The 26,069-nt window shown below is 41.2% G+C and overlaps 1 protein-coding gene and 1 pseudogene across 1 annotated transcript; both read left to right on the plus strand.

Moving 5' to 3' along the window:
* Positions 1–3,601: 3,601 nt before the first annotated feature.
* LOC109911795 lies at positions 3,602–11,203 on the plus strand (annotated as a pseudogene).
* A 2,823-nt stretch (positions 11,204–14,026) lies between these two features.
* Positions 14,027–15,924, plus strand: LOC109911798 (dehydrogenase/reductase SDR family member 4-like). Its single transcript, XM_048620532.1, is given in 2 exon segments — positions 14,027–14,212; positions 14,214–15,924. Coding segments are annotated over 2 exon segments (759 nt in total). The 5' UTR covers positions 14,027–14,161; the 3' UTR covers positions 14,922–15,924.
* The last annotated feature ends 10,145 nt before the right edge of the window (positions 15,925–26,069 follow it).

A 26,069-nucleotide genomic window follows, 5' to 3' on the forward strand; every position in this document is an offset into this window, starting at 1 on the left:
GTAGGCATTCTAAGAATGTTCAATTGCAAGACTCAGTCAAGAACTGATAAAGCTCACCAAGTTGCTATAATAAGCTGAAATTTCAATCGGTTGGGATTTTAGGCTGATATTAAATTTGAATAGATAGGCCTACCTCATCAAGGGGTAAGTATAATAGAACCAACCTCACTGTGAGCAAAAGCTTTTCCTTCTGGATAAGGAAGCAGGTATGTAGTTCCAGTGTTCAAATGTTTTTCCAAGCTGTCAGTTACAAAGACCCATCAATCCCAGTCGTTAACATTGGCAAGTTTCAAACAGCTCAGGAAACCTATGCACTGGCCATTAAAGACAGAATATTAGGTTAATTTGCAATGTAATTGCCTTATTAACATAGTCAAATAACAGATCCACCAGCTGAATAGGAGCTTCTCACAAGTCTATAAATATAAGCTGGTTAAAAAAAAGGTGAGGTGAATCATATCAGGCTTCTGACATGAGAGTTTTTTTTGATGATTTTTAACCTCATACCCAGCAAACCTAGAACCTTGCTTGTTAAAATTCTGTCCTCAGGAATTGTGCATTCCTCAGATAAACAAGAAACAAAGATTATCCTTTGACTCAGTTACAGAGGAAGAGAAAAAAGCAAACTTACATTTAAGTAGTACCTTAAATAGTTTTTTTCAGGATGTGCCTACTGTTAAAGTGCCTAATGCATGACACATGGGAATACAAAATTATTAATCTGTGCTGATATTATAGTAAGTATATAATGTTAATTATAATATTAATTTATATTAATTACATGCAAAACAAAATCATGTGCCATATTGGGATATTCTCAATGCAACTGGCCAAATAAATGTTAAGGAGGCATCCCAGTTATATAAATAATCCAAAAAACTGTGACAGAATATTTCCACTCTATGGTATTTCTCTAAAAGTAATTCATTCTTCAAATATATTTATGGTTTTGGCATAATTAGCAAACAGCAAAAACCCTGATGACTGTAATTAAAAGTGTTTCAGCTCAACAACAACAATGACTTGAAAGATTTCCATTTTTCAGTAAACTTACTATTTACTGCATTACCAAGGGTAATTAATCTCATTTGTCCAGCGAAAATTTGGAGGGAAATAACAATATGGAAAAATATTGAAAGTCCACCTGTCTCAAACCTGACAAGCTCTATCTAAGTGCAATACAAACTGAAGCACTAAAACTCCTGCAAAGACATGCAAATACAGCAGGTGAACATATTATTGTTGTCCTCCAGAAAATCTGACCGAGTGAAAAAGAATCCTTTAGTGCTTGTAGATCACAAATCTCATATTTCTTCAAATGGAGGATTCAAACCCATACAGACAAACATTAAAATTGGATTGGCTTTTTCTGAGTGCATCTCTTGTTTTGCAGCAAAACCAGCCCATCCCTCTTGAAGGAATAACCATTTACAGCCTCATGCTAGCCTTTAAGTCAAGGAGAATTGGTTGTTTGTTCTTTAAACTGCTTCATTGCATCAAAAGCCCAGCTTTTGTTGTTGCTCTTTAACACATTTGCACTTTGCACTGGAAAGTTTTGCTTGAAACTGTGTATTTTCCTCATGTTATCCTTTTACATGAAACAAAAATGTCAATCATTTTGCCAGTAATACTTCAAATTTCATTTCAAGCCCCGAAAGAATCTATTCTGTTGGAAAGTGTCAGAGCAAGGATTTTTTTAAACAGTTTTCTGGCACAAGCAGGTATGGATTTCATTTCTTGTACTAGATGCAGCTTTGAACACAAATTCTCCAAAAACAGCACAAAAGATGAAAGATTACTGAGATTACCAGGTGAAATGAGTGAATCAGCTACACAGTTAATAAATGAACAAAGCACTGTTGCCCACAGAAATTAAAATGGAATAGCTGGCAATCCTGAAGGTTATGTCAAAAATAGGTATTAAGATCTAGTGCCAAAATCAACCATTTCTGATGAAGGGTCTAGGCCCAAAACGTCAGCCTTCCTGCTCCTATGATGCTGCTTGGCCTGCTGTGTTCATCCAGCTCTACACCTTGTTATCTCAGATTCTGCAGCATCTGCAGTTCCTACTATCTCTGAGGTTGGATTTGCCTGTGTCTGGGACACAGGAGATAATTGCAGCAATAAATCTACATTTAAAGTTGCGAGGGATGCAATAGAATAATTGGAAATGGCTCAACTTCAGTTGCAAATGAAGTAGCTTGAATATGAAAAGGAAATGGAACAGTTTGAATTACAATTAAAAGTAGAGGGAAAAGAAAACTAAAGGAAGGTCCTAGCAGAAAATGTCCTTGATTGCTATGATCTGCCTGTACTGTTAGCAAACAAAGCTTTTCACTGTCCTTAGGTACACGTGACTACAACAAATCAAATCAAAAGAAGGGAGGGAGAAGGAGAGAGGTTTTGAAGTTCAGAAGTTGGCAATGAAAGAGGAAAATTGACTTAAAATGGCAGAGGCAAAGGTGGAAGGTAGGAATAGTGATGAGGACAGTGATGAAGAGCAAACTCACTGTAGACAAAAGCCTGGTGGGGATTTTTAAAAAATGTCACGGTGGCTCAGTGGTCAGCACTGCTGCCTCACAGCACCAGGGCCCGGGTCTAATTCCAGCCTCGGGCGACTGTCTGTGTGGAGTTTACACGTTCTTCCCATGTCTGTGTGGGTTTCCTCTGGGTGCTCCGGTTTCCTCTCACAGTCCAAAGATGTACAGGGTAGGTGGATTGGCAATGCTAAATTACCCATAGTGCCCAGGGATGTTTAGATTAAGTGGGTTAGACATGGGAAATGCAGGAGTATGGGAGTGGGTCTGGGTGGGATGCTCTTCGGAGGGGCGGTGTAGACTTTTTGGGCCAAATGGCCTGTTCCCACACTGTAGGGATTCCATATCCAAGCATTACCAAAATTTGATGAGAAGGACGTGGAAACCTTTTTCATTTCATTTGAGAAAGTGGTTAAACAAATGAAATAGCTGGTGACCATTTGGGTATTGTTGATCCAAACAATTTTGTTTGGAAGAGCGACTGAAATATTTGCAACACTATCGGAATAGTGTGAGAAAGTAAAAAAAGTCATCTTAAGTCCATATCAACTCATAACAAAAGCCTACAGACAATGTTTTGGGAATCTAAGGGGTGGGGGGGTGGGGGGGTGGGGGGCGGTGGGAACCTAGTCAAACCTACATAGAGTTTGAAAGGATCAAACAAAGTAAAATTGATAGGTGGATAAGAGCATTGAAAATAAATCAGACATATGACACTCTTAAAGAGACTGGTTATTTTCAAAAATTCGCTTCCTGAAATAGTGAGAACTCATGTGGAAGAGCAGAGAGTTAAAACTGCAAGATTAACAACAGAAGTGGCAGTTGATTTTGAATTAGATCATAAATCAAAGTTTGGCTTCTGACATCAATTTCAATCTGTGCGGGATTGAAATTGGGGAAAAGAGAAATCCTCAGCTGATAAGGGAACAGAAGATAGTTGACCACAGGGTAAAAAGGAAACCCCTGTGGGGGAGAAAGAAGTAAAAACCCTCAGGTATTTTCACTGTAGTAAGGTAAGAAACATGAAGTCACCGTGTTGGTGGTTTAAGAAAAGCACTGGGAAAATGGATGTGGTAAAACAAGATAAGGCAGTGGGGCTTATGAAAGTGGTAAAGGAGGTCCCAGTGGAAGCTAAGGAGCTGGAAAAGAATGTACACCCAGGTCAGGGGTTGGTTAATAAGAAAGTACTAGATCTCTTTATAGAATTTACCTGTGTGGGTAAGGTTTACTCATGGACTAGGAGTAGATAAAGAAATTAAAATTTTAATAATGGAGTTTTTTTTGAAGTAACCAAGGTGATTGAAGGCAGAGCTGTGGATATGATCTATTGGACTTCAGTAAGGAATTCAACAAGATTCCACATGGTAGACTGGTTAGCAAGGTTGGATCACATGGAATACAGGGAGAACTAGCCATTTGGATACAGAAGTTGCTGGAAAAGCTCAGCAGATCTGGCAGCATCTGTGAAGAAAAAGTCAGAGTTAATGTTTCGGGTCCAGTGACCCCTTCCTCAAGTTCTGAGGAACTGTCACTGGACCCAAAATGTTAACTCTGACTTTATTTTCACAGATGCTGCCAGATCTGCTGAGCTTTTTCCAGCGACTTCTGTTTGTGCTCCTGATTTACAGCATCCACAGTTCTTTTGGTTTTTATTCGGATACAGAACTGGCTTGAAGGTAGGAGACAGAGGGTGGTGGTGGTGAAGGGTTGCTTTTCAGACTGGAGGCCTGTGACCAGTGGTGTGCCTCAAGGATCAGTGCTGGGTCCACTGCTTGTTGTCATTTATATAAATGATTTGGATGTGAACGTAAGAGGTATGGTTAGTAAGTTTGCAGATGACACCAAAATTGATGGACAGTCAAGAAGGTTACCTCAGAGCACAATAGAACATTGATCAGATGAGCTGGTGGGCTGAGCAGTGGGGGTTGGAATTTAATTTAGATAAATGTGAGGTGTTGCATTTTTGAAAAGTAAATCAGGGCAGAACTTATACACTTAATGGTAAAGTCCTGGGAAGTGTTGCTGAACAAAAAGACCTTGGAGTGCAGGTTCATAGTTCCTTGACGGTAGAGTCGCAGGTAGACAGGATAGTGAAGAAGGCTTTTGTTATGCTTGCCTTTATTGGGCAGTGCATTGAGTATAGGAGATGGGAGGTCATGTTGCAATTGTACAGGATTGGTTAGGCCACTTTTGGAACACTGCGTTCAATTCTGTCTCGTTGCTAAAGGAAGGATCTTGTGAAACTTGAAAGGGTTCAAAAAAGATTTACAAAGATATTGCCAGGGTTGGAGGGATTGATCAATAGGGAGATGTTGAATAGGCTGGAGCTATTTTCCCAAGAACAGCAGAGGGGGCGGGGTGACTTCGGAGAAGTTTATTAAATCATGGGGGGGGGGGGGGCAAAGACAGGTGAACAGCCAAGGTGTTTTCCCCAGGGTAGGCGACTCCAAACTACAGGGCATAGGTTTAAGGTGAGAGGGCAAAGATTTAAAAAGGACCTGAGGGGCAATTTTTTCAACAGAGGGTGGTGCATGTATAGAATGGGCTGCCAGAGGAAATGATGGCGGTCGGTACAATTAAAAGGCATCTGGATGGGTATATTAATAGGAAGTGTTTAGCGGGATGTTGGCAATTGGGACTAGATTAATTTTAAGATAACTGGTCAGCATGGATGAGTTAGGCCGAAGGGCCTGTTTCCATGCTGTACAGCTCTATAGCTCTATGACTAACTGTGGTACAGGTTTTTTTCTCAGATCAACAGATGCTGAGCACATTTTGCACTTCTGTTCATGACATGTTCCTTGGATATGACATGTAGCTGACAACCACTTCTGAAGCCAAACAGACTCCTTGGTGGAAGGCTCTGTCCACAATACAGTGTCAAGTGGTTTAGCAGGACTCTTAGCAATGCTTAGGATGAAGCTTCTTTAATACTTTCCTCCCCTTTGAGTAAAAGTGGACAGCTGTTGAATTCCTCAGAAATGGTTTCCTATTTCCACATAATTTCTAAGTATTTAGGCAGTCTATGAGTGAATATTGAGCTTCCTGTCTTGTATTTTTCATCTAAACCTGTATCAGAATCTGGTGTCTTATTGCTTTATGGCAAATGACTGTTTTCATAATTTCAGCTTTGTTGAGTCTTTCAGGAAATAATATGTTGTCTTCAATTTGAGGTATGTGGATAATCACCCTATCATTGACTCCTGAAGACTAATTCAGAACATTGTTAAAATGTTCTACCCATCTCTTCAGGATTTTACTTGTCTAGAATCAGTGTTGTTATTTGAGTTCTAAAGGAGAAGAGTTTCCAAAAATCTGTGGATTGCATATTTCCTTCAGAGACTAATAGAAGTGTTCTGTACAGTTTCTGTCTGCATATGATTTTACTTTTTTGGCTTTTTGTTTTGTCAGTGATCTTGCGTTTCTTTTGGCTTTGACTGGATTATTTAACAAATGTTGTTTAAGGCAGCTACCTTCAAAGCAGATGTTATTTTGGCTGGTTTGAATGAGACAGTATTTCTCATGCATCATCTCACCTCCTAATTGTTTGCATCAAAACAGTCTTGGTGCTTATGAATGGTGAGCTCCAAATATTAGACTACAACATTTAGAAGCTGAATTAGACTATTCTGTTGATTGAGTCTGCTCTATTATTCAACTAGATCATGGCTGATCTGATAATCTTCTGCTGCACTTTTCTGCCTTTTCCCCTTAATCTTTGAATCCCTTACTGATTAAAACTCTATCTTAGCCTTGAACATCCTTCACAACCCAACCTTGACAACCCTCTGCATAAAAAAAATTGAGATTCACTACCCTCTGAGAAGAAATTGCTCTTCCTCACTGTCTTAAATGGGAAACCCCTTATACTGAGACTATGCTGTCTAGTGCTAGACCCTCCCACAAGGGGAAGCAATAATGTTGTAGGGCACTAGATTGCACCAAGTGTCTGCAGCCTAACAGACGTCCTCCACACATCGAGAGTTAAATTTAAGATCACCTTGATTGGAATCCAGATCTTCTGAACTGTTTTGCCTCACAATCTTGAGATAAAAACAGAAAATGCTGTAAAAGCTCCCTGGGTTCATAAGTATTTGATGGAGATGGAAACAGTTAGTGTTTCTAAGTCTATGACCTTTCATTGTAATCAATGAAAATTCTGGCGTTGTCTCTTGAAACTTGTTCTTCCTTCTAATAACAACATAGTCAATCTAATTTCAGTGTTTGGAGTAAGGAGACACCCAGGATTGTGCTTCAGTTTAGTATATGAAATAGTGTCAAGCCTAGAAAAGGTATGTCATGTCCTAACTTTTTAAAACATGAACTGCACTTAGAATTGACTACACTTTTACACATGGGCAATGAAGGGCTGCGAATGATGAGCCACCAAAAATCACTTGCCTTGGTCTGTGGCTTCAAAAACATGCCACACTGTCTTAAAAAGACAACAGGACACATCTCAAACTGAGAGTTGTTACTTTTGAAGCCATCCAAAAGGTCTGTCTTGTCTTGAATAGATTGTTATGAAATCAAGAAGGTGAGTGTCTCAAAACCCAGAGTGTGGACTAATCCACAGAATACCCTGACCAAATTTGGTAAAAGAAACAGATTATGGAGAGTCACAGGGTAAGGAAGCCATGTCTATTTCTTTGCAATTTTGAAGTCCTGACTGCAGAGGCAGCAGCAGAAAGGCAGTCACCAACAAAATTTTCCTTGTAATGACAAAAAATTGGAACAAGAGACTGAGCCTTCATAGGATCTCCATGAAGGCTGCTTTGCAAATCCACAAATTCAGAAAAACAACTACCCGTATCAAGACAATGTAAACCCAACTTTGATCCATGGGAGTTCTACCTCTTCAAGTAAATCCTACCACAATTCTGGGTATTGAATTCATCTAACTATCCTTCTTCATCAGGTCAGCACTGAAATGAGCAAATTTCATCATATAAAACTGTTCTATTTGTTGAAGTGGAGGCTGTTATGTTGTAGAAATCTCACAAGACTAACAATCCAGAATCCTGTACCCCCCACCATCCCAGAGTGACCCAGTGATGCTCTCTCTTCCATTCTTGGTGTGATCCAGTGGTGACTCACTCTCCCACTCGTAGTGTGACCCAGTTACTGTCTCTCTGCTCCTGTCTCAGTGTGACCCAGTGATGGTCTCTCCTCTACTTCCGGTGTGACCCAGTGGCAGGTCTCTTCCCCCCTTCCATCCCAGTGTGACTCAGTGACGGGTCTTTCCCCCAGGTCCCATCCAAGTGTGACCCACTTATGGGTCTCTCCCCTATTCCATTTTCCCCAGTCCTCAATAGTTGACTCATAACTGCTCTTTGAATGGGCCAAGGTGACCACTCCATCCCAGAACAATACAGACAGAGAATATGCAAAGACTGTTTCTTTTTGTTTTTGTTATTTTTAAATTATTGGCTGAAATGAAAAAGAACAGTTTTTAAAAAAATTTTTTAAATGTTGCATGTTTTATAAAGCCAATTAATCTCATAATTATGGCAAATATCTTGTAAAATGGTATTTGAATAAGCAGTAATTGACATATTTGCAGATGAACTGGTACTGAAGGGTTGTGTACAGATGCAGTCAAGAAGTGACAAGAAGTTGATTAAATCCACAGACCAAGGCGATTTATCAATAATAAAAGCCTATTGTCTACGAACAACCCATGTAAATGGTTCTCGTGCTATTGAAGACCTTGGGACTGGGAACAAAATAGAAGTGATTTGATTTCTATCGGCAGTCCCTCTGTTTTCTGCAGTCAAATTCAATTTTAAACCTGAAGAAAACCAATTCATCTTTCCTTTTGTAAGTGAACCAAATATCTTGTGTCTCTTGAAACAAAAACAGTGGAAGCATCTGAAGAAAGACAACTGAAAAGCAAGGTTCTGACCAGCATAAGAATCATAAAGGTTACCGCAGCAAAATGTGAACAGGAACCTTTGAACTGTTTCAGCTTTCCTTCCCCCTTCCCCCAACCAATTTGTTTGTTTGTTCTGTTTATGTGCCAGTGAGAATTGAAGGGAATTAGAATTGTAACTTGCGTCGTATGCTAATGATTATTGAACTGCTTACCTGTAGTACTGGTTTCCTCCCACAGACCAAAGATGTGCAGGTTAGGTGGACTGACCGTAGTAAATTGTCCTGTAGTGTCCACTGATGTGCAGGCTAGGTGGATTAGCCATGGTAAATGCACAGTTTTGAGGACAGGGTTGGGACGAGGTCTGGATGGAATGCTATTCAGAAAGGTCGGTGTGGATTTGATGGGCTGAATGGCCTCTTTCCGCTTTGTAGGGATTCTATGTAGCCAGTGTTTAATTACTTTCAATTAATTATCACACTTGTTAAGTACAAAAACCTGATTCATGCTTCTGTGAACTTGGGTCTGAAAATTCAGTTCATCGAGGAAATCTGTGTACTTCTTTAAAAAAAAACCTTTAACTTTTGTGATGACTGCGGGAATAGTGCATCTTGATTTCCAGCATGTTATCCCAGAGTGTCATGACAAATAAATGAATAATGCCTACATCCCATGAAAGATTTAAAATTTAGAAATTCGACAAATGGCTTATCATAGTGCGAGTTGAGGTAAGTCATGTACTCAGTAAAAGCATCTCTGCGGTAATTCAGTACTGATGAAGAGACACTGGACTCAAAATATTAACTCTGCTTTTTCCCCAAAGATGCTACGAGGCCTGCTGAGTTTCACCAGTAATTTCTGTTTTCGTTTCAGATATTCAGCACCCACTCCCAAATTCTTTGTTTGCTTCTGTTGTGATTATGAATCAATTCAGTACAAATTCTTCTATTTTTAAGCCAGTATAATGTTCTGGTTAGGAAAAGTACTTGCAGCTATTCTGACACCATCCTGCCTAATTATGTTTGCTTCCTGCTTCCAGGTCCGCTGCCTTTTGACTGGAAGATTCTGACCTATGCTGCATTCTATTTGATGTGATTTTATCAGAACTGGCATGGGTATTTTTATTTACTCATGCATTACAGACACAAGGTCCAAACAGACTCTTTTTGTGGAAGCATTGGAAAGGGTGCAGAGGAGATTTACCAGGATGTTGCCTGGTATGGAGGGAAGGTCTTATGAGGAAAGGCTGAGGGTCTTGAGGCTGTTTTCATTAGAGAGAAGGTTAAGAGGTGACTTGATAGAGACATACAAGATGATCAGAGGATTAGATAGGGTGGACAGTGGGAGCCTTTTTCCTCGGATGGTGATGGCTAGCACGAGGGGACATAGCTTTAAATTGATGGGTGATAGATATAGGACAGATGTCAGAGGTAGGTTCTTTACTCAGAGAGTAGTAAGGGCGTGGAATGCCCTGCCTGCAAAAATAGTAGACTCGCCCACTTTAAGGGCATTTAAATGGTCATTGGATAAACATATGGATGATAATGGAATAGTTTAGGTTAGATGGGCTTCAGATTGGTTTCACAGGTCGGCGCAACATCGAGGGCCGAAGGGCCTGTACTGCGCTGTAATGTTCTATGTTCTATGTTTTGAGTCCACCCGACTTGACCCTCACGCCACTTCATTTACTGAGCGCCAGTTCATCCGGAGAATTCATCCCCGGAGTGCCTGTTCATCTCAGTATTCTTTTGCTGTCTCCTTCTTCTCTGTTTCTGGACCAATCGATGGACGGAAATGCAACCTTGTGACCGTAACCCCTCTATGTCTGGTTATCCACGAGTGTTCCGGGCTACAATTGGCTGAGCTGTGACCCCACCCCTCGAGAGCAGAATCCTACTTCCTGGTCAGTGCAGATCCAGACAAATCTCATTGGAAATTTGAATTTAGTATAGCTCTGCTAGACCTAATCAAGGTACTGGCTGATGAACGGGCCTCTGCCAACAGCTGCGTCACATCCCTGGCCCCAAGTGCCTCCCTCCACAGATCTTACCAGACCTACTGAATATTTGCAGCATTTTCTGTATTCCTCCACATTGCTTCACATGATGGAGCTGGTGTTACAAAGTGGCCATGGTGACTCTTTGTACAAAGGGAATCAGGCTGGCCATGATCAGCAGTCACAAGAAGACCAATGTGTTTGAGGCCCTGGAATAGGTTGAGGGTCTTTGTGTTTCAGGCACTTTGTCATGTGGGTAAGAGAGAGAGGACTGCTGAGGTGCCACTGAGTTATCAACATTCTGGTGTCCAACACCGCAGGCAACCCCATCATGAGGACAGTGTTGGATTGCTTGGAGGAAGCTTGGTACAAAATTTGAGATCAACATGAAAGCAATGTTCCACCTGGCCAAGCTGGTTGTGCCACCCATGAAATGATGAAGCAGTGGCTTTATCATGCTGGTGGGCTCTGCTGTTGGCTACCAGCCCTTCCCTGATATCAGGCCTTACAGCATCAGCAAGAAGGCTCTGCTCGGCCTAACCAAAGTACTGGCCAAGAACTGGCCTCTGCCAACATCCGCGTCACCTGCCTGGCCCCAGGTATCATCAGGACACAATTCAGTTCCATCATGTTGTCAGACAAGACCATGTACCAGCAGACTGAGGGGACAATGGCCATGCACTGGATCTATGAGCCAGAGGAGTGCACTGGCACCATCTCTTTCTCTGTTCACAGGATGCAGCATACATCACTGGGGAGACCATAGTGTTGGCTGGAGGTTTGCACTGCTGGCTTTGAGCTGACATTCGATCTGGGGAATGCCTTCAACAACTTTCAATCTAGTTGTCTTCCAGAAATATTCACGCTTCCCTCATCTTTTATAGCCTTCTACTTGTCTTATAACTGACTATATATAAATGCATTCTTTGTATACACATACCAATCCTCCACTCTCCACTGTCCCCACAATCCTCTGAGATTCTGCACTCTTCATCTTCTGAGTGCTTGCCATTCCATCACCACCTTCATTGCTGGCTGTATTTCCAATGGTCTAATATGTACAATTCTCTCCCAAAACTCTTGCCTCTTGCTCCTCCACTAAGATGCTCATCAGTACCTACCTCTGAACAATTTCTCCTGATAGCAACTTGCAGGGCTCATTCATTTTTTTTTCCTGTGAATCGATACCTGAGATTTTACCATGTTAAAGATGATAAATACATGTTGTGATATGTGATTCCATTCTTAAGAGCATAGTAGCACTTAATTGCTCTTTGAAATGGCTTGACAAATTGATTGTTTCAAATTTCTAATCCCTTGGGAGTATTCCAAAGTATAGGAAATTTGGAAAATCATAACTAGTGCATCCTAAGGTTCAAAACGAGGTAGCTGTGAGATGTATGCACTTACGATTTTCCAAAATTCCCTAGACTTTAGAATAACCCCAAGATAGGAAATTTGATACAACTGAACCTTAGGATGCAAATCATCAGATCCTGAACGTCTTTCAGCTCTAAAATAATCCAATCATGTTCAGCTAAATGTTTTCCACTATCATGTATTAAAATCTTGCTTCCACCCAGTTGAGATTGGAGAAGGCATTGACTGGGGAGTCTTATCTAATGAAGCATTACCACATTTAAATGCATTATTGTACGAAGTACAGTGACTACAAATGTTTTATTGTTTAGACTCCCTTCAACCGATTGCTCTATATAGAACATTTTTTTCCAGAGTTATTCACAATGAATATCAATGTCAGAATTATGCACTAATGCCAGCATTACTTCAGAGGCAAAACACTGTCAAGAGTAACTAGGAATTAGCCTCTCCAGAAATGTAGAAGGGATACAGAATGATTGCTCTTCTTCTGCTCCTGTAGATACTTTTACATCACCTGTTCAGATGTGTTATGAAGCATTCTGGCTTCTGGCTCAAAAGATAGGGACAGCATCATTCTGTCACAAGAACCCTTTCCTATGATCTTGTATGCTTGTGACGGACAGTCATGCAAAAAAGGTAACCTTTTGAGAATACCCCAGATCAAATGGCAATATTAGGTTCCTAAAATTCAGTCTCTGGCCCTCCTTCACTTACCAAACATGCACATCTTACTAAAGAAAAATGAAAGAATTGGGACAGGATATTTTGCCAGAGGAGGGCTTGCCACAAAATGCTCTTCTATAGCACGTTAATTGAAGGATGTTGACACAGAGAGACCACAGTAAAGTACTTCAAGGATACTTGAAGGCTCCAGGGAAGAATGTCACCTTTCTAGCTGCAACATGGGCAAACTTGGCTCTAAATAAATCATTTTATATGGCTCAGAGTTCTGAGTCAAGGTACTAGCTTCAATAAACAGCAAAGTTACAATGGTCTGGAGGAAAGGTGAGTTACACGACTCCATAGCCACAGGAATCTCATTCTCACCAACAATACACATAGGTCCAACATCCACTGGACACCGTTGTGCAAAAATTGATCAGCGATCTTCAGATACATTGTAGGAGGAAGGTCAATTCCATGTATTCCAGTTGATGTCATGATCATCGTAGACATTGAAAGGCAAATGGCCAAACTAGTGATAGGTCATTCTAGAGCATTCTGGGGAAGGGTCACTGGAATGGAAATGTTAACTTTGTTCTCTATCCATAAATGCTGCCAGCACTACTGAGTTTTTTTTTCCAGAAATTTCTGTTTTGGTTTGTTGTAGCTCATTGTAGTTTGGTCGGAACCAGCGCCCACCAGTTAAAACGGTAACACATCGCCCCATTCATCCCTGTCGTATTTAGTTTGATTTCAAGTAAAGAATCAGCATTTAATAATTATTTGTTGTCTCATTAGTGATCCCAGTACCTGAACCATGAATTAATGGTACTTCTAACGCCCAGGTTCAGGCTAAATAAAAATTGTCGCAGCTTGGAGTGAGTGAAAAAGAAAATATATTTTAAAAATGTAGAAACATGTTCGAGTTTTCTTGCTTTTCTCTCAATCCCTATCGGGGGATTCTAGCGTCGATAAGACCTGAAACTCCCTCAGCCTCCAACCTCACCTGCACCGACAGTTGGTATGCAAATCAGCGACCGTTATGCTAACGAGACAACGGTTATGCTAATTAGACCGATGCATCGCGAGGCCTTTGGAATGGCGTTCACCCGAAGACCCTCGATTTACCGAACGCCTGATCATCGACAGACCTCACGCCCGGACCTTAGACCTACTGAGCGCCGGATCACTCGGGCGTCCTGGACCAATCGGTGGATCGAAATCCAGCCGTGTGACCGTAATCCCGCCCACCTCGGGCGGGATCGGCTGCGCCGTGGACCCGCGAATTAGCGTCACGTACAGCAGGCGCGGAATCCTACTTCAGGGCCGAGGCAGACTAAATCGATTGGAAACTTTTTAACTCTTGTGTCTGAGATAATAAGGTGCAGAGCTGGATGAAGGGTCTAGGCCCGAAACGTCAGCTTTCCGGCTCCTCTGATGCTGCTTGGCCTGCTGTGTTCATCCAGCTCTACACCTTGTTATCTCAGATTCTCCAGCATCTGCAGTTCCTACTATCTCGGAAACTTTAACTCTGTGTCTGAGACAACAAGGTGTAGAGCTGGATGAACACAGCAGGCCAAGCAGCATCAGAGGAGCAGGAAGGCCGACGTTTCAGGCCTAGACTCTGTGCCTGTTTCTCATTTCATCCATCTTGTTGGACCTGCTGAATATTTGCAGCATTTTCTGCATTCCTCCCCGTTGCTTCACACGATGGAGGCGGGGTTGCTGAGTGGTAAAGTGGCCGTGGCCACTGCTTCTAGCCCAGGGGATCGGGCTGGCGATCGCCCGTCGCCTTGCCCGGTACGGTGCGCAGGTAGTCGTCAGCAGCCGCAAGAAGGCTAATGTGGATAGGGCTGTGGAACAGTTGCAGGCGGAGGGTCTCTCTGTTTCTGGCACCGTCTGCCACGTGGGCAAGAGGGAGGACCGTGAGGCACTGGTCAGCGAGACTCTGAAGTGCCACGGAGCCATTGACATCCTGGTGTCCAACGCCGCGGTCAACCCTTTTGCAGGGAGGGCCCTTGACTGCTCAGAAGAGGCCTGGGACAAAATTTTTGAGATTAACGTGAAAGCAGCTTTCCTCCTGGCCAAGCTGGTTGTGCCACACATGGAGCAATGAGGCAGTGGCTCCATCGTGCTGGTGGGCTCCGCTGCCGGCTACCAGCCCTTCCCTGCCATCAGACCCTACAGCGTAAGTAAGACAGCTCTGCTGGGCCTAACCAGGGTACTGGCCGATGAACTGGCCCCTGCCAATATCCGTGTCAACTGCCTGGCCCCAGGTATCATCAGGACCCAGTTCAGCTCCAACATATTGTCAGACAAGACCATGCGCCAGAAGATTGTGGCGACAATGGGTCGGATCAGTGAGCCAGAGGAGTGCGCCGGCATTGTCTTCTTTCTCTGTTCGCAGGACGCAGCATACATCACTGGGGAGAGCGTTGTGGTAGCTGGAGGCTTTTGTTGCCGGCTTTGATTAGATGTTCGGTCTGTGGGAATGCTTTCCTCATATTTCAATCCAGTTGCCTTCCAGGAATATTCATGCTTCTCTCATCTTTATATGCTTCTGCTGCTCTTATAATTGTCTGAATGCACATATGTGCATTCTTTGTACATATACACCACTCCTTCAATCTCCACTATCCCCACGTCCCCAACAATCGTCTGAGATTCCCCATTCCTGTTGTTCTGAGCATTTGAATTTCCTTAACGTCCTCCATTGCTAGCTATGTCTCCAATTGTCTAATTTGTGCAATTTCCTCCCAAGAACTCATCTCTTGCTCATCTATTAAGGTGTTCATCAATACCTACTTCTGTGAATAGCTTATTCTGATATGAACTTGTGGGGTTCATTAATTTTGTCTCGTATTTTCTGCTGTGAAATGTTGCCTGAGATTCTACATTGTTAAAGATGAGATAAATATATGTTGTGATATGTGATTCAAGTATTAAAACAGGATAGCTGGCACTTAATTACTCTATGAAATGGTTGAACAATTCGTTCAAATTTGCAATCTCTTGGGAGTATTCTAAAGTATAGGGAATTTTGGAAAATCATAAATGCATATATCTCGTTTCCAACCTTCGGATGCAAATCATGAGATCCTGAGCATCTTTCAGCTCTAACATAAACATCAAACATATTCAGCTAAAGTTTTCCACTATCATGTATTAAAATCTTTCTTTCACTCTGTAGAGATTGGAGAAGGCGTTGTCTGAGGAGCCTTGTCCAATAAAGCATTATCATATTTAAATGTGTTGTTGTGCAAAGTACATTGCCTACAAAATTTTATTGGTTAAACCTGTTTTGAACAAATGTTCTATACAGGAACAAATTAAGCCTTTTTATGGTCAAACAATTAAATTTGTTATAAATTGAGGGAACAATAAACAGCTCACTTCAATGTGTTTTACAGTATTGTGGCCTGATCATTCTCCCTCCAATTCTCATACATCAATTCTCTTACATCATCCTTAAGGGAAGTGTTTTCTACATAATCCCAACAAACTAACAAACTCTGGTGCTACATAAACTAAATGTACTTTTAGTCTTAAACATTGCTTTATGCTTCTAACGTTTTAAACACAATGATTATGTTCTACAAGCTGCTCCTTATTATGAATGTTTCTCTGGATTATTAAGTTGCTGAATCAGAGATAGTAAAATGTTCGATCACCCAGGACTTACCTAAGGCAATGACGACATTTGGAAAAGTACTTTATTGGCTATAAAGCATTTTGAGATGTCCTGAGGTTGTGAAAAGCACTATATTAATAGAAGCCTTTCTTTCTTTCAACTCTGAAACATCAATTATTTGCTAAGTGACCATATTGCATTGAAGACTTGCTCCCTGAGGCATTGGAAAGGGGAGAGTCTCCATTGCCCTGATGCTGATTGATATTTTAGTTGGGCAATTCAAGGACTGTGATTAACATCAAGCAAAAGAAGGGTTGCTGTTACTTCAACCACTAGGGAGCACTGCTGCGGCGATAGGAAGGAAATTAAAGTGTGGCTGGAGAAAGTGAGATTAGGCTGGATGGTTTGTTTCTCGGCTGGCTCAAACACAATGGGACAAGTGGCCACTTTCATAAACATTCTAAGAAAATGAAGCACCATGTAGTCAGTATGAGCTTCCAGAAGTTTTTCTTCTACTTTATGCTCTGTCTCCATTAAGTGGCTTGGCTTCTCTGGACCAAAAGGATCACTGCAATCCATCTCATTTTTTTTCTGCCTTCAACAGATGGCGGTAGTGCCACTCATGGTCTGCCCACCTGCGATCAATCACATAAAGTCAGTAGTAGCGCCATTGCTGACTTCTGCTTGGCTGGTAGGTCACAAGAGCGGGTTATTCCCCTGAGTAGACATTACTCAATTTGCAGAACAGGAAAGTCATCCATTGCAGCATACATCTTGGAATCATCCTCTCTGTGTCCTTTTTGCTGTCACCTTTCGAACTGGGTGTGTTTTGTGACAGAGTGACAGGGATCATGACTACTATCTAGGATACTGGACTGGCCATCACCCAGTATCTGGCCAAGGACAAGGACCAAATGGTGATCAACATCCGCAAGCAGGGTTGTGTGGACAGTCCGGAGGAAGGGTCACCGGATCCAAAACTCTGTTTTTTTCCTTCACAGATGCTGACAGACCTACTGAGCTTTTCCAGCAATTTGTGTTGCGTGGACAGGGCCTGAGACGGGGGGCATGATCATCTGGGCACTGCCTTCCATTAGGTTAAGAGGTAGCACCAGGAGGTACAGGATAACAAATTGCTGAGTTGTGATGGATCAGTGACATCTTGGTGTACAAATCTGCAACCATTCACTTTGCAGGAAAAGCATTGGATTGTCCGCAGGAGGCCTGGGGCAAAGTCAACATCAAGGTGGCTTTTGTCCTGCCCTAGATGGTGTTGCTACATGTACAGCAAGAAGCTGATCGGATCATTATGCTCTCCATAGTGTCACCGTGACAGCACTGTGGGTTTGCAATGAAGTCACAGATCAATAAATTGAGACTGTTGACTTGCTCGCCGAGCTGGCTTGTTTTTGTTCAGATGTTGCGTCACCATGCCAGGTGACAGCATCAGTGGAGCCTCCGATGAAGCGATGTTATTCTACTCTGCTTGGAATTTATACTGTCCAGACCATTATGCCTGTAGGAATTCCCATGCGTGTCTGTGTTTGGCCAAACCATAACGGAACGGACAGTATAAATTCCAAGCGGAGTAGATAACATCGCTTCATCAGAAGCTCCACTGATGATGTCACCTAGCGTGGTGACGAAATGTCTGAACAAAAATAAACCAGTTCGGTGAGCATGTTAATAACCTCATCCACAACCCGAGCTACAGATCTTTGCCAAAACTTTAGATCAATAAATTCCTGTAAAACTGGAAATGTATCAGAGGCAGCAATGAGGTGAACTTTTTTGGGACAAGATCTTATGGTGGCCCCATGTGTCTCTAACTCAAGAAATTTTTTGTATCTGAGTCAGTGATGGTATAATCAGGCATGCTCTGCTTACAGTGCGTTCAAAGCAGCATCAGTGGTAACTTTTATAAGGAAAGTGGATAAATAACTATGTATGATTGGGCTATGGAACTAATTGCAAGTTTATCAAAAAGCCAGCACAGGTACAGTGGCATCCTGTGTTGGATATTTCTACAACCAGTAATTCAAAGGAACAGGAAGATGCCATTGTAACTGTTGGATCCTGCTCTGTTATTTCATGAAAACAGGGCTGATCTACAACCTTATTCCATATAACTGCCATTGTCCCCTATCTCTTAACACCTTTTGAAAGTTAGCTATTTGAGAATCAATCGTAAAATTAATAATTCTCAAACTGTTAGCATTTGCTGACAGTCCTACTCTCCCTGACTAGGACAACTGTTACCAAATCTACTTCATCTGCTCCCCTTAACATCTTGGAGTTTGGAGTCATCCTGTAAACCATCATTAACATTTTTTGATCATTAAAAACCATGAGATAGGAGCAGGAGAATCCTTCATGTATCATTCACTAATACTAACTACCAATACCTGTACCCCCAACTCTCTACCCCTCTCTTTACTCTCCATCCTCTCATTTGTGGTGTATTCCCTGCATTCTTTACTCTCCCCAAATACAAGACCTTGCACTTCTAAAGAGTGAAGTTCAGTTACCACTTTTCCACCCAGTCAACCAAACTACTGATATCTTCCTGCAGTTGATTGTCCTGCTCTTCTCTATCAATTACCTGGCCAATGATTGTGTCATCTGTAAATTTCCCAAATTATGACTCCCACATTTAAGTTAAAATCATTGATATATTTCACAACAGCAAAGGGCCTGTGGAACACCATGGGAAATAGCAGTCCATTAAAAAAAATCTATTTACCGTTTGCCCTCTGTTTTCAATTGCTGAAGCAAATATAGATCAAACTCTTTATTTTCCAAAATATTTAATTTGCATTAATTTTCCTGACCATTTCTGCCACTTGCAATCTTGTCAAATCTATTCCTAATATCACTATTGTAACATCAACTGTTTGTCAATATTGTTACTTCCTCAAAAATTCCATTTAGTAGAATGTTGCAAAGTTGGGTAAAGTATTTGAGAATTAGAAGGCAGGATGTTAGAATTTGTTTGTAAAAATAATGAGGAAGAGTGCATGGTCCCTTTAAGAGGTGATGAGCTTTTCTAAGTTTGGAGATTTTAAAAAAGTCTGCAAGCAGCTATGGATGCATTGACAATTCTGAAATTGAAACATACACATCAATTGGCTGTGTGGTTGACAACCTAGGCTTGTTTTGATGTTAAAGCAACCAGCTTGAATATCAGCCAATTAATTTAAACCAGGCCCTAGATACCAAAACCCAGTTAAATTGAAATCTGATCGTATTGATGACCTAGGATCATCAAGGGTATGATGAAGGTTTTTGAAAATCAATGTGAGAGCAAACTGCTTTTGGAAAACTCTGGCTCTCATAGAAATCTTTAAGCTCTCTGATTAAGCACCATCTATAAGTTACCACAGCACTCTTAGCTAATATTCTTGACACAAGGATTCGACAAAGAAAGAATTCCCGACTGAAGAACAGCAGAAAGGCATGGAACATTCCAGAAAATGTGGCCTGACTGTAGTTTTGAGAATCTAAGTTTTAATTCATTTTTCTTATTTCTATGGTTTATATAAGTGGGACTTCTATTTATTGGAACAGCATGCCATCAGAATATTGTTCTGTTCATGAATAGTTAGTAGTTAAGGGGAAATTGTTCGGTTTGTTAGTAGGTCTTGTTAATTTGCTCACTGTTAGAGTTAGATAAATAAACTGTTACTTGTTGATTATAGAGTGAGTGAAAGAATTTCACTTCATTTAACCTCTCCTTTATAACAGATTGGGAGGTGAAAGGCAGGTTACACCATTTTTTCCCATTTACTTTAGCAGATTACAAGTGAAGTGAGCTTTTCTGGGTGTTTCAGTTTTAATTATCAGAGCGCTTCAACCTCAATGTAAGAGGGACACTACATTCACTCAACAAATCTATGCTGACCATCCTTACTTAATGTGGGCCTGAGTGACAGTTCATCCTTTCTCTCAGAGCTGATTCCAATAAATTTTCCAAAACCAATATGACTTGCATATAATTAATAGGCCTATCAGAATCCTGTCACCACTTCCTCCCTGTTGTAGTGGCCCATGACCAACATTGACAAGATGGCCCCTTGGGGCTTTTTTATTAGCTAACACAAGATGGCCAAAAGGGGTTGACAGTTACACGCAGCAGATGTTCACAACTAGGCTTGTGGTCTATATATCGAGATACTGGATGAGATGAGATTCTCTGAAGGAAAAACACAAGGGAAATTATTTAGGTGTCTGTAAACAGGCTGTTCTAAACATAAGCATTTTAATAAGGGGCATTTTTGAAAGGTCTAGGTTAGCCTCAGTCACAAGCTTGTTACTTAATAAAAGGAAGAAGAAAATGTCTGATCCTACAGTATTCTGAATTTTTTAGGTAATTATAGAATTAGAAAGGCAAACAACAAATTATTGTGAAAAGGTTAGTTGCATTCCTTGAGCAAATGCTTGTCAGCAATAAAGAGGCCCAGTGCCTTATGAGGGAAGATAAAGGAATAAATGGTGTAATCACAACCTCTTAAAAAACCATCGGCACACTAGGAGGGCAGAGGAAGGTTGTAACAAGAGAGGTCATGACTGGGGAAGAGATAAACAATCAAAACTTACGTGCTGACATTAATAATTTGAACAAATTCTTACATCCGAAGATCAAAAAGAGTGACAAAGACAGAATACAAAATACAGATTGAAGATGTGGTAATATCCCCGGTTATTTGTGGAATCTAAACAAGTTTTACTTAAAGTCTTAGTAAAGTCTTCAATATAATTCAAATAATAATAATGCTTTTATTAAGATAATTAGTATTTAGAGCAGAAACATTTAAAAACAAAGCTTTAGTTTAAAATTCATTTATAGCATGCAAATCGTTGGGGTCATAAACTGCAGTTGCAATTAGAAGGACTGCTTATTTGATCCCTCAAGCTGAAGTGAGAGAGGGGGTTGTTCTCAGTTTGTCCGCTGTGCCACACAATTGTAGTAACTTTATATTACAGTTGATTTTAAAGACTTTATAACAATTGGTATAAATTAATAACCTTCCTAATCTGCCATAATAAAGTTAGTACAGAATGTGGAAGAGTTCTTAGTGAAAAGCAAGTGTTTAAGTTATTGGTAAATAATGCAGTGCAGCTGGCAAATGTCTGGGAAGAGATAAAACTGTCAGAAGCATTGTAAAAATCCCAAAGACAGTTAGAGACACCTGGTAAACATCATGAGATTATGGGAGGACCGCAGGTTGTCCATAGAGTAGTCCATCACTGATTGTGTGTTTACTGGATTGGTTTAGAGATTAGGAGGATGCGGCTAACAATAACATCAATGTTGCACGTAATTATTACAATATGAAGGGTATAAAATGTTGTATTTAGCTGGGGAACACAGACCATCATTGACCTCTCTACTGATCTGAGCTGTATTTAAGAGGGCAACAGGACCCTATGCGAAAGCCAGATTCGGGTGGTCTCTGGCCTCTCCCATGTGATAATAGAGCTCTGAATAAAGATCGCTTGTACTACGGAACACAGAACTTAAGACTGGTCTTTGATATTTCTTCCTGCAACACTCCCCATACCCTTTGATCCCTTTAGCCCCAAGAACTGTATCTCTAAGAACTCCTTCTTGAAAACATTCAATGTTTTAATCTTATCTGCCTTCTGTGGCAGAGAATTCCAATGGCTCACCACTCACAGCGTAGCTCCAACATTACAATGTCATCTCTGATAAAACCTAAAACAAATCTAATAAAAACTCAAATACAATTGCCTTTGTTACAAAAATTCTTCATATTTGTACTGCTCAGAGCAATTAGTTTTGAAAGATTGTGGAAATAACAGTTTTATTTCAAATTTTGAGAATTCTCTAAGTAGAATTTAGAACTTAAGAGTTTATTGTCATGTGTACTTTTACAAGAAAAATACAATAAGAAGTGTTTATAAGTCATCCTACCATGGTGCCTGTATTAATGACAAGTCATAAGTAAATTCACAAGTAACAATAAAAAATAAATGAAGAGAAAAGTTCATCACAGTCCATTTAACAGCTCCTGGTTTCAGAGGAAGCCGATCAAGAGACAAAAGACACATCCAGAATGAGACCATCAATCCATGACGAGAACGCCATGTCGGTACGAAACTGAAATGCCAGGCCACTGGAAAAACTGGTCCAAAAGCCCCGCTGAAGAAAAGTGCCACCGGGACAAGACCGCCACTCATTGGGTTGGAAACGTTCCCTGAAGATTAAGCTGGATCGCCGACAAGACCTCAACACCAGGGAAAAACTGTTATGCCAGGAGACCATTCCACAGGCCAAGACCAAAATGCAGGGACAAGGTTGCCACTCCAGACCACCGGAAACCACCCCATTGCTGGATAACCAGAAGCACTCATCTGAAGCTGTTAAATGACGGTACGATGGATTTTGATGTTTTGGTATTAACTATACCAACTGGAAACATTTTAAAAAAAGAGAAAAATAAAGAAAAAATGTAAAAGCAAATGGAGTAGATGAGCTACGGGCTCACAAAGTTGTGATTTTTTTTTCAGGATGGCAACTTATAATGAGTTTAGGGCCAAAGGGATCAGTGCTGGAGTCACAATTATTTACAATATACATTAATAATGATTAACACTGCTGCCTCACAGCACCAGGGACCCAGGTCCGACTCCACCCTTTGCACATTCTCCCCATGTTTGCGTGGGTTTTCTCTGGATGCTTCCCGCCACAGTCCAAAGATGTGCAGGCTCGGTGGATTGGCCTTGCTAAATTGCCCGTAGTGTTCAGGGATGTGTAGATTAGGTGGGTTTAGGGGGATGAGTCTGGGTGGGATGCTCTGAAAGTCAGTGTGGGCTTATTGGGCCGAAGGGCCTGTTTCCACATTGTAGGGATACTAAGAACTTGGACGAGGGAAAATGAGTGTGCTGTACCAGGTTAAAATAAATAAAAAGGGAATGCTGAGGATGATACAGAGTGTTCAAAGGTATATATAGGCCAGTTAGATGTGTGGGAAACCACATTCGAGATAAACTACAAAAAGTTAATGCATAAACAAGTGCAGATTCCTATCTAATTGGAAAATGTCCTGAAAGAGTTGGATGTGTTGGAAACACTCAGATTTGATAATTTCTACAGAGGCAAGTTCACTCCTAATCACTGCAATAACAGAGATACACATCTCCTTTCACTTCCTGTCTTTCCGAAATGCCAAGAATTCTTAAGTGTTCTGTTCAAAAGCACAATTGTTAGAGCAGTGGAGGAGGTCTTTCAGGTTATCGTGTCCAGACTTCTGGATGATCTGTTCACCTCCTGCCATTAACCAGTTTCTGCAACCCTGTGCATTCTTCTTTATCAGATGATAATCTAATTCTCTCCTGAACACCTCAATTAAATCTGCTTCCACTATGTTCTCAGGTGATGCATTCTAGATCTTAATCACTCACTGTGTCAAAATGTTTCTCATTGTTTCTTTTAATTATATTATCTAATTATGATTTAATTATCTGTCAATTACCTTAAATCTGTGCTTTTTCATCTCTTCCACCTATGGGAGCAATTTTTTCTATATCTACTACGTGTAGATCACTCCTATTTTTGAATATCTTGACCAAAGCATGGACCAATGTGCCCAAACAAAAATAGAATCAATGAGAATTGGGGGCAAACTCGCCATTGGCTGGAGTCATACCTGACACATAGGAAGATGGGTGTGATTTTTGGAGGTCAGTCATCTCAGCTCCATAACATCTCTGCTGGAGCTCCTCAGGGTAGTGTCCTAGGCCCAACCATCTTCAGCTGCTTCATAAATGAACTTCCCTCCATCATAAGATCAGAAGTGAGGATGTTTGCTGATGATCACACAATGTTCAGCACCATCACCACTCCTGAGATACTGAAGCAGTCCATGTTCAAATGAAAAATGATCTGAACAATATCTAGGATTGGGCTGACAACTGGCAAGTAACATTTCTGACACACAACTGCTGGGCAATGATTATCTCCAAAAAGAGACAACCTAACCCCTGTCCCTTGACACTCAATGGTGTTATCATCACCGAATCTCCCACTATCAACCTCTTGAGAGGTATCATTGAACAGAACCTCAACAGGATTTGTCACAAAAACATAGTGGCTACTACAGCAAGTCAGAGGCTAGAAATACTGTAGCAAGTAATTCACCTCCTGACTCCCCAAAGCATGTCCATGATCTACAAGGCACAAGTCAGGAGTGTGATGCAAAATTCTCCACTTGTCTGGATCAGTGCAGCTCCAACACCACTCAAGAAGCATGACACATTCAAGACCAAGCAGCCTGCTTGACTGATACCACATCCACAAGCATGCACACCCTGTGTTGTCTCATTCCTCCTTAAAACAAGTTAGATAACTCCAGCCAGAATGTTATGAATTTGCCCAGTACCAAGTACCAAATACAATACCAAAGCAGCCAAATCATTATGAACACATGCCAGTACCAATACATGACAGTCCCAACTTTATCAGGAAACAAGTTACAATAACCTGATTGATTGATTGATTTATTGTCATGTTTACTGAAATACTGTGAAAAGTTTTGTTTACAAGCAATACAGGCAGATCATTGTAAGCAAGGACATACAGATCAAAATGACTTAAGAGGCACAAGTTACATTACATACAGCATGCACTAGGCGAGATCAATGTTAGCAAGATCAATCATTATTTGAGGCTAGAGCCGGGAAGAAGCTGTTCCTGAACCTGCTTGTGCATGTGTTCAGGTTTCTGTATCTTCTGCCTGACGGACGAGGTTGTAGGAATTCATTACAGGGGTGTGATGGGTCATTGATGATGTTGGCAGCCTTTTCGCAGCAGCGAACCACGTACAGTCCATGGATAGAAGGCTGGCTTCCATAAGGGTCTGGGGTGTGCACATCACCTTCTGTAGTTTCTTATGGTCCAGATCTCTGCCTCTTGTCATGCTGGCTTCCTCAGAAGGCCTCCTGAAGATCCAAGACACCGAGCTTGGTCCGCAGGTAAACCCTGCTTTTATACCTTTTCGGAACTTTCTATAGTTTTGGCTATCAGGGAGATACATTTAATAGTTTGAAACATTGTCAATGAGTTGGATGGCATGCTGCTGTTTGTTTTTTTTTGTGTGCCAGGACCCCTTGCCTTTCTGTCTGGGCCCTCATTTGTTTGATTGGTAAGTTGTTGAGGGTATGTCTGTCCAGTATAACTGTTGTCTTTTACATTAGGCTATAACGTCATTAGCACCTGACTTCTATGTTTGAACTGTGTCAGGTCTCGGAGTTTTGTGATTTCACAGCTTTACTTGGTCAACTTATCCAGCATCCCTTGCTATTTGGTCAAGGTAGCAATCTGTGTTTTAGCCCTTAGGAAGCTGCTCCACCTCCACCACCAATGCTCAGTCTCAGCAGTCTACAATCTACAGAACGCACGAAAGAAATTCACCAAATTTTCTTGGACAATGTCTGACAAATCCACAACCATTTCCATCCAGAAGGAAAAGAGCAGCAGATGCATAGGAACATCACCACCTGCACATTTCCCTCGATGGCACTCACCATCTTGACTTGGAAATATATTGTCATTCCTTTACTTCCACTGGATCAAAATTCTGGAATTCCCTCCCAAAGGGCATTGTGTCAAAGACAGCACATGGACTGCAGCAGTTCAAGAAGATAGCTCATCGCCACCGTCAAGGGTTGGCAGAAAATGCTGCCAGCCAGCAATATCAAAGTTCTCCAACAAAAGCCTTCAACTTCACCAATCTGTCTAACTTTAAGTTACTCATCCCTTGCTCCATTATCATGGATCTTTTCCGCCTTCTCTGTCATGCCTTAATTCCTTGCAGAGGTCACCTTACAACTATTGCTCAGCAAGGGTATAATTTTATGTTGATTTATTTTTATTTGCCCTACTTATTCATCCATCTTGCTATAAATTCCATCTCTGTTCAAAGAAACAAAATTTATCTCTGTATTTTCAATATTTTTCCTGTTGGT

Source organism: Rhincodon typus, chromosome 47 (genome assembly GCF_021869965.1).
Source record: "Rhincodon typus isolate 14 chromosome 47, sRhiTyp1.1, whole genome shotgun sequence".
In the NCBI taxonomy this organism is placed as follows: Eukaryota; Metazoa; Chordata; class Chondrichthyes; order Orectolobiformes; family Rhincodontidae; genus Rhincodon; species Rhincodon typus.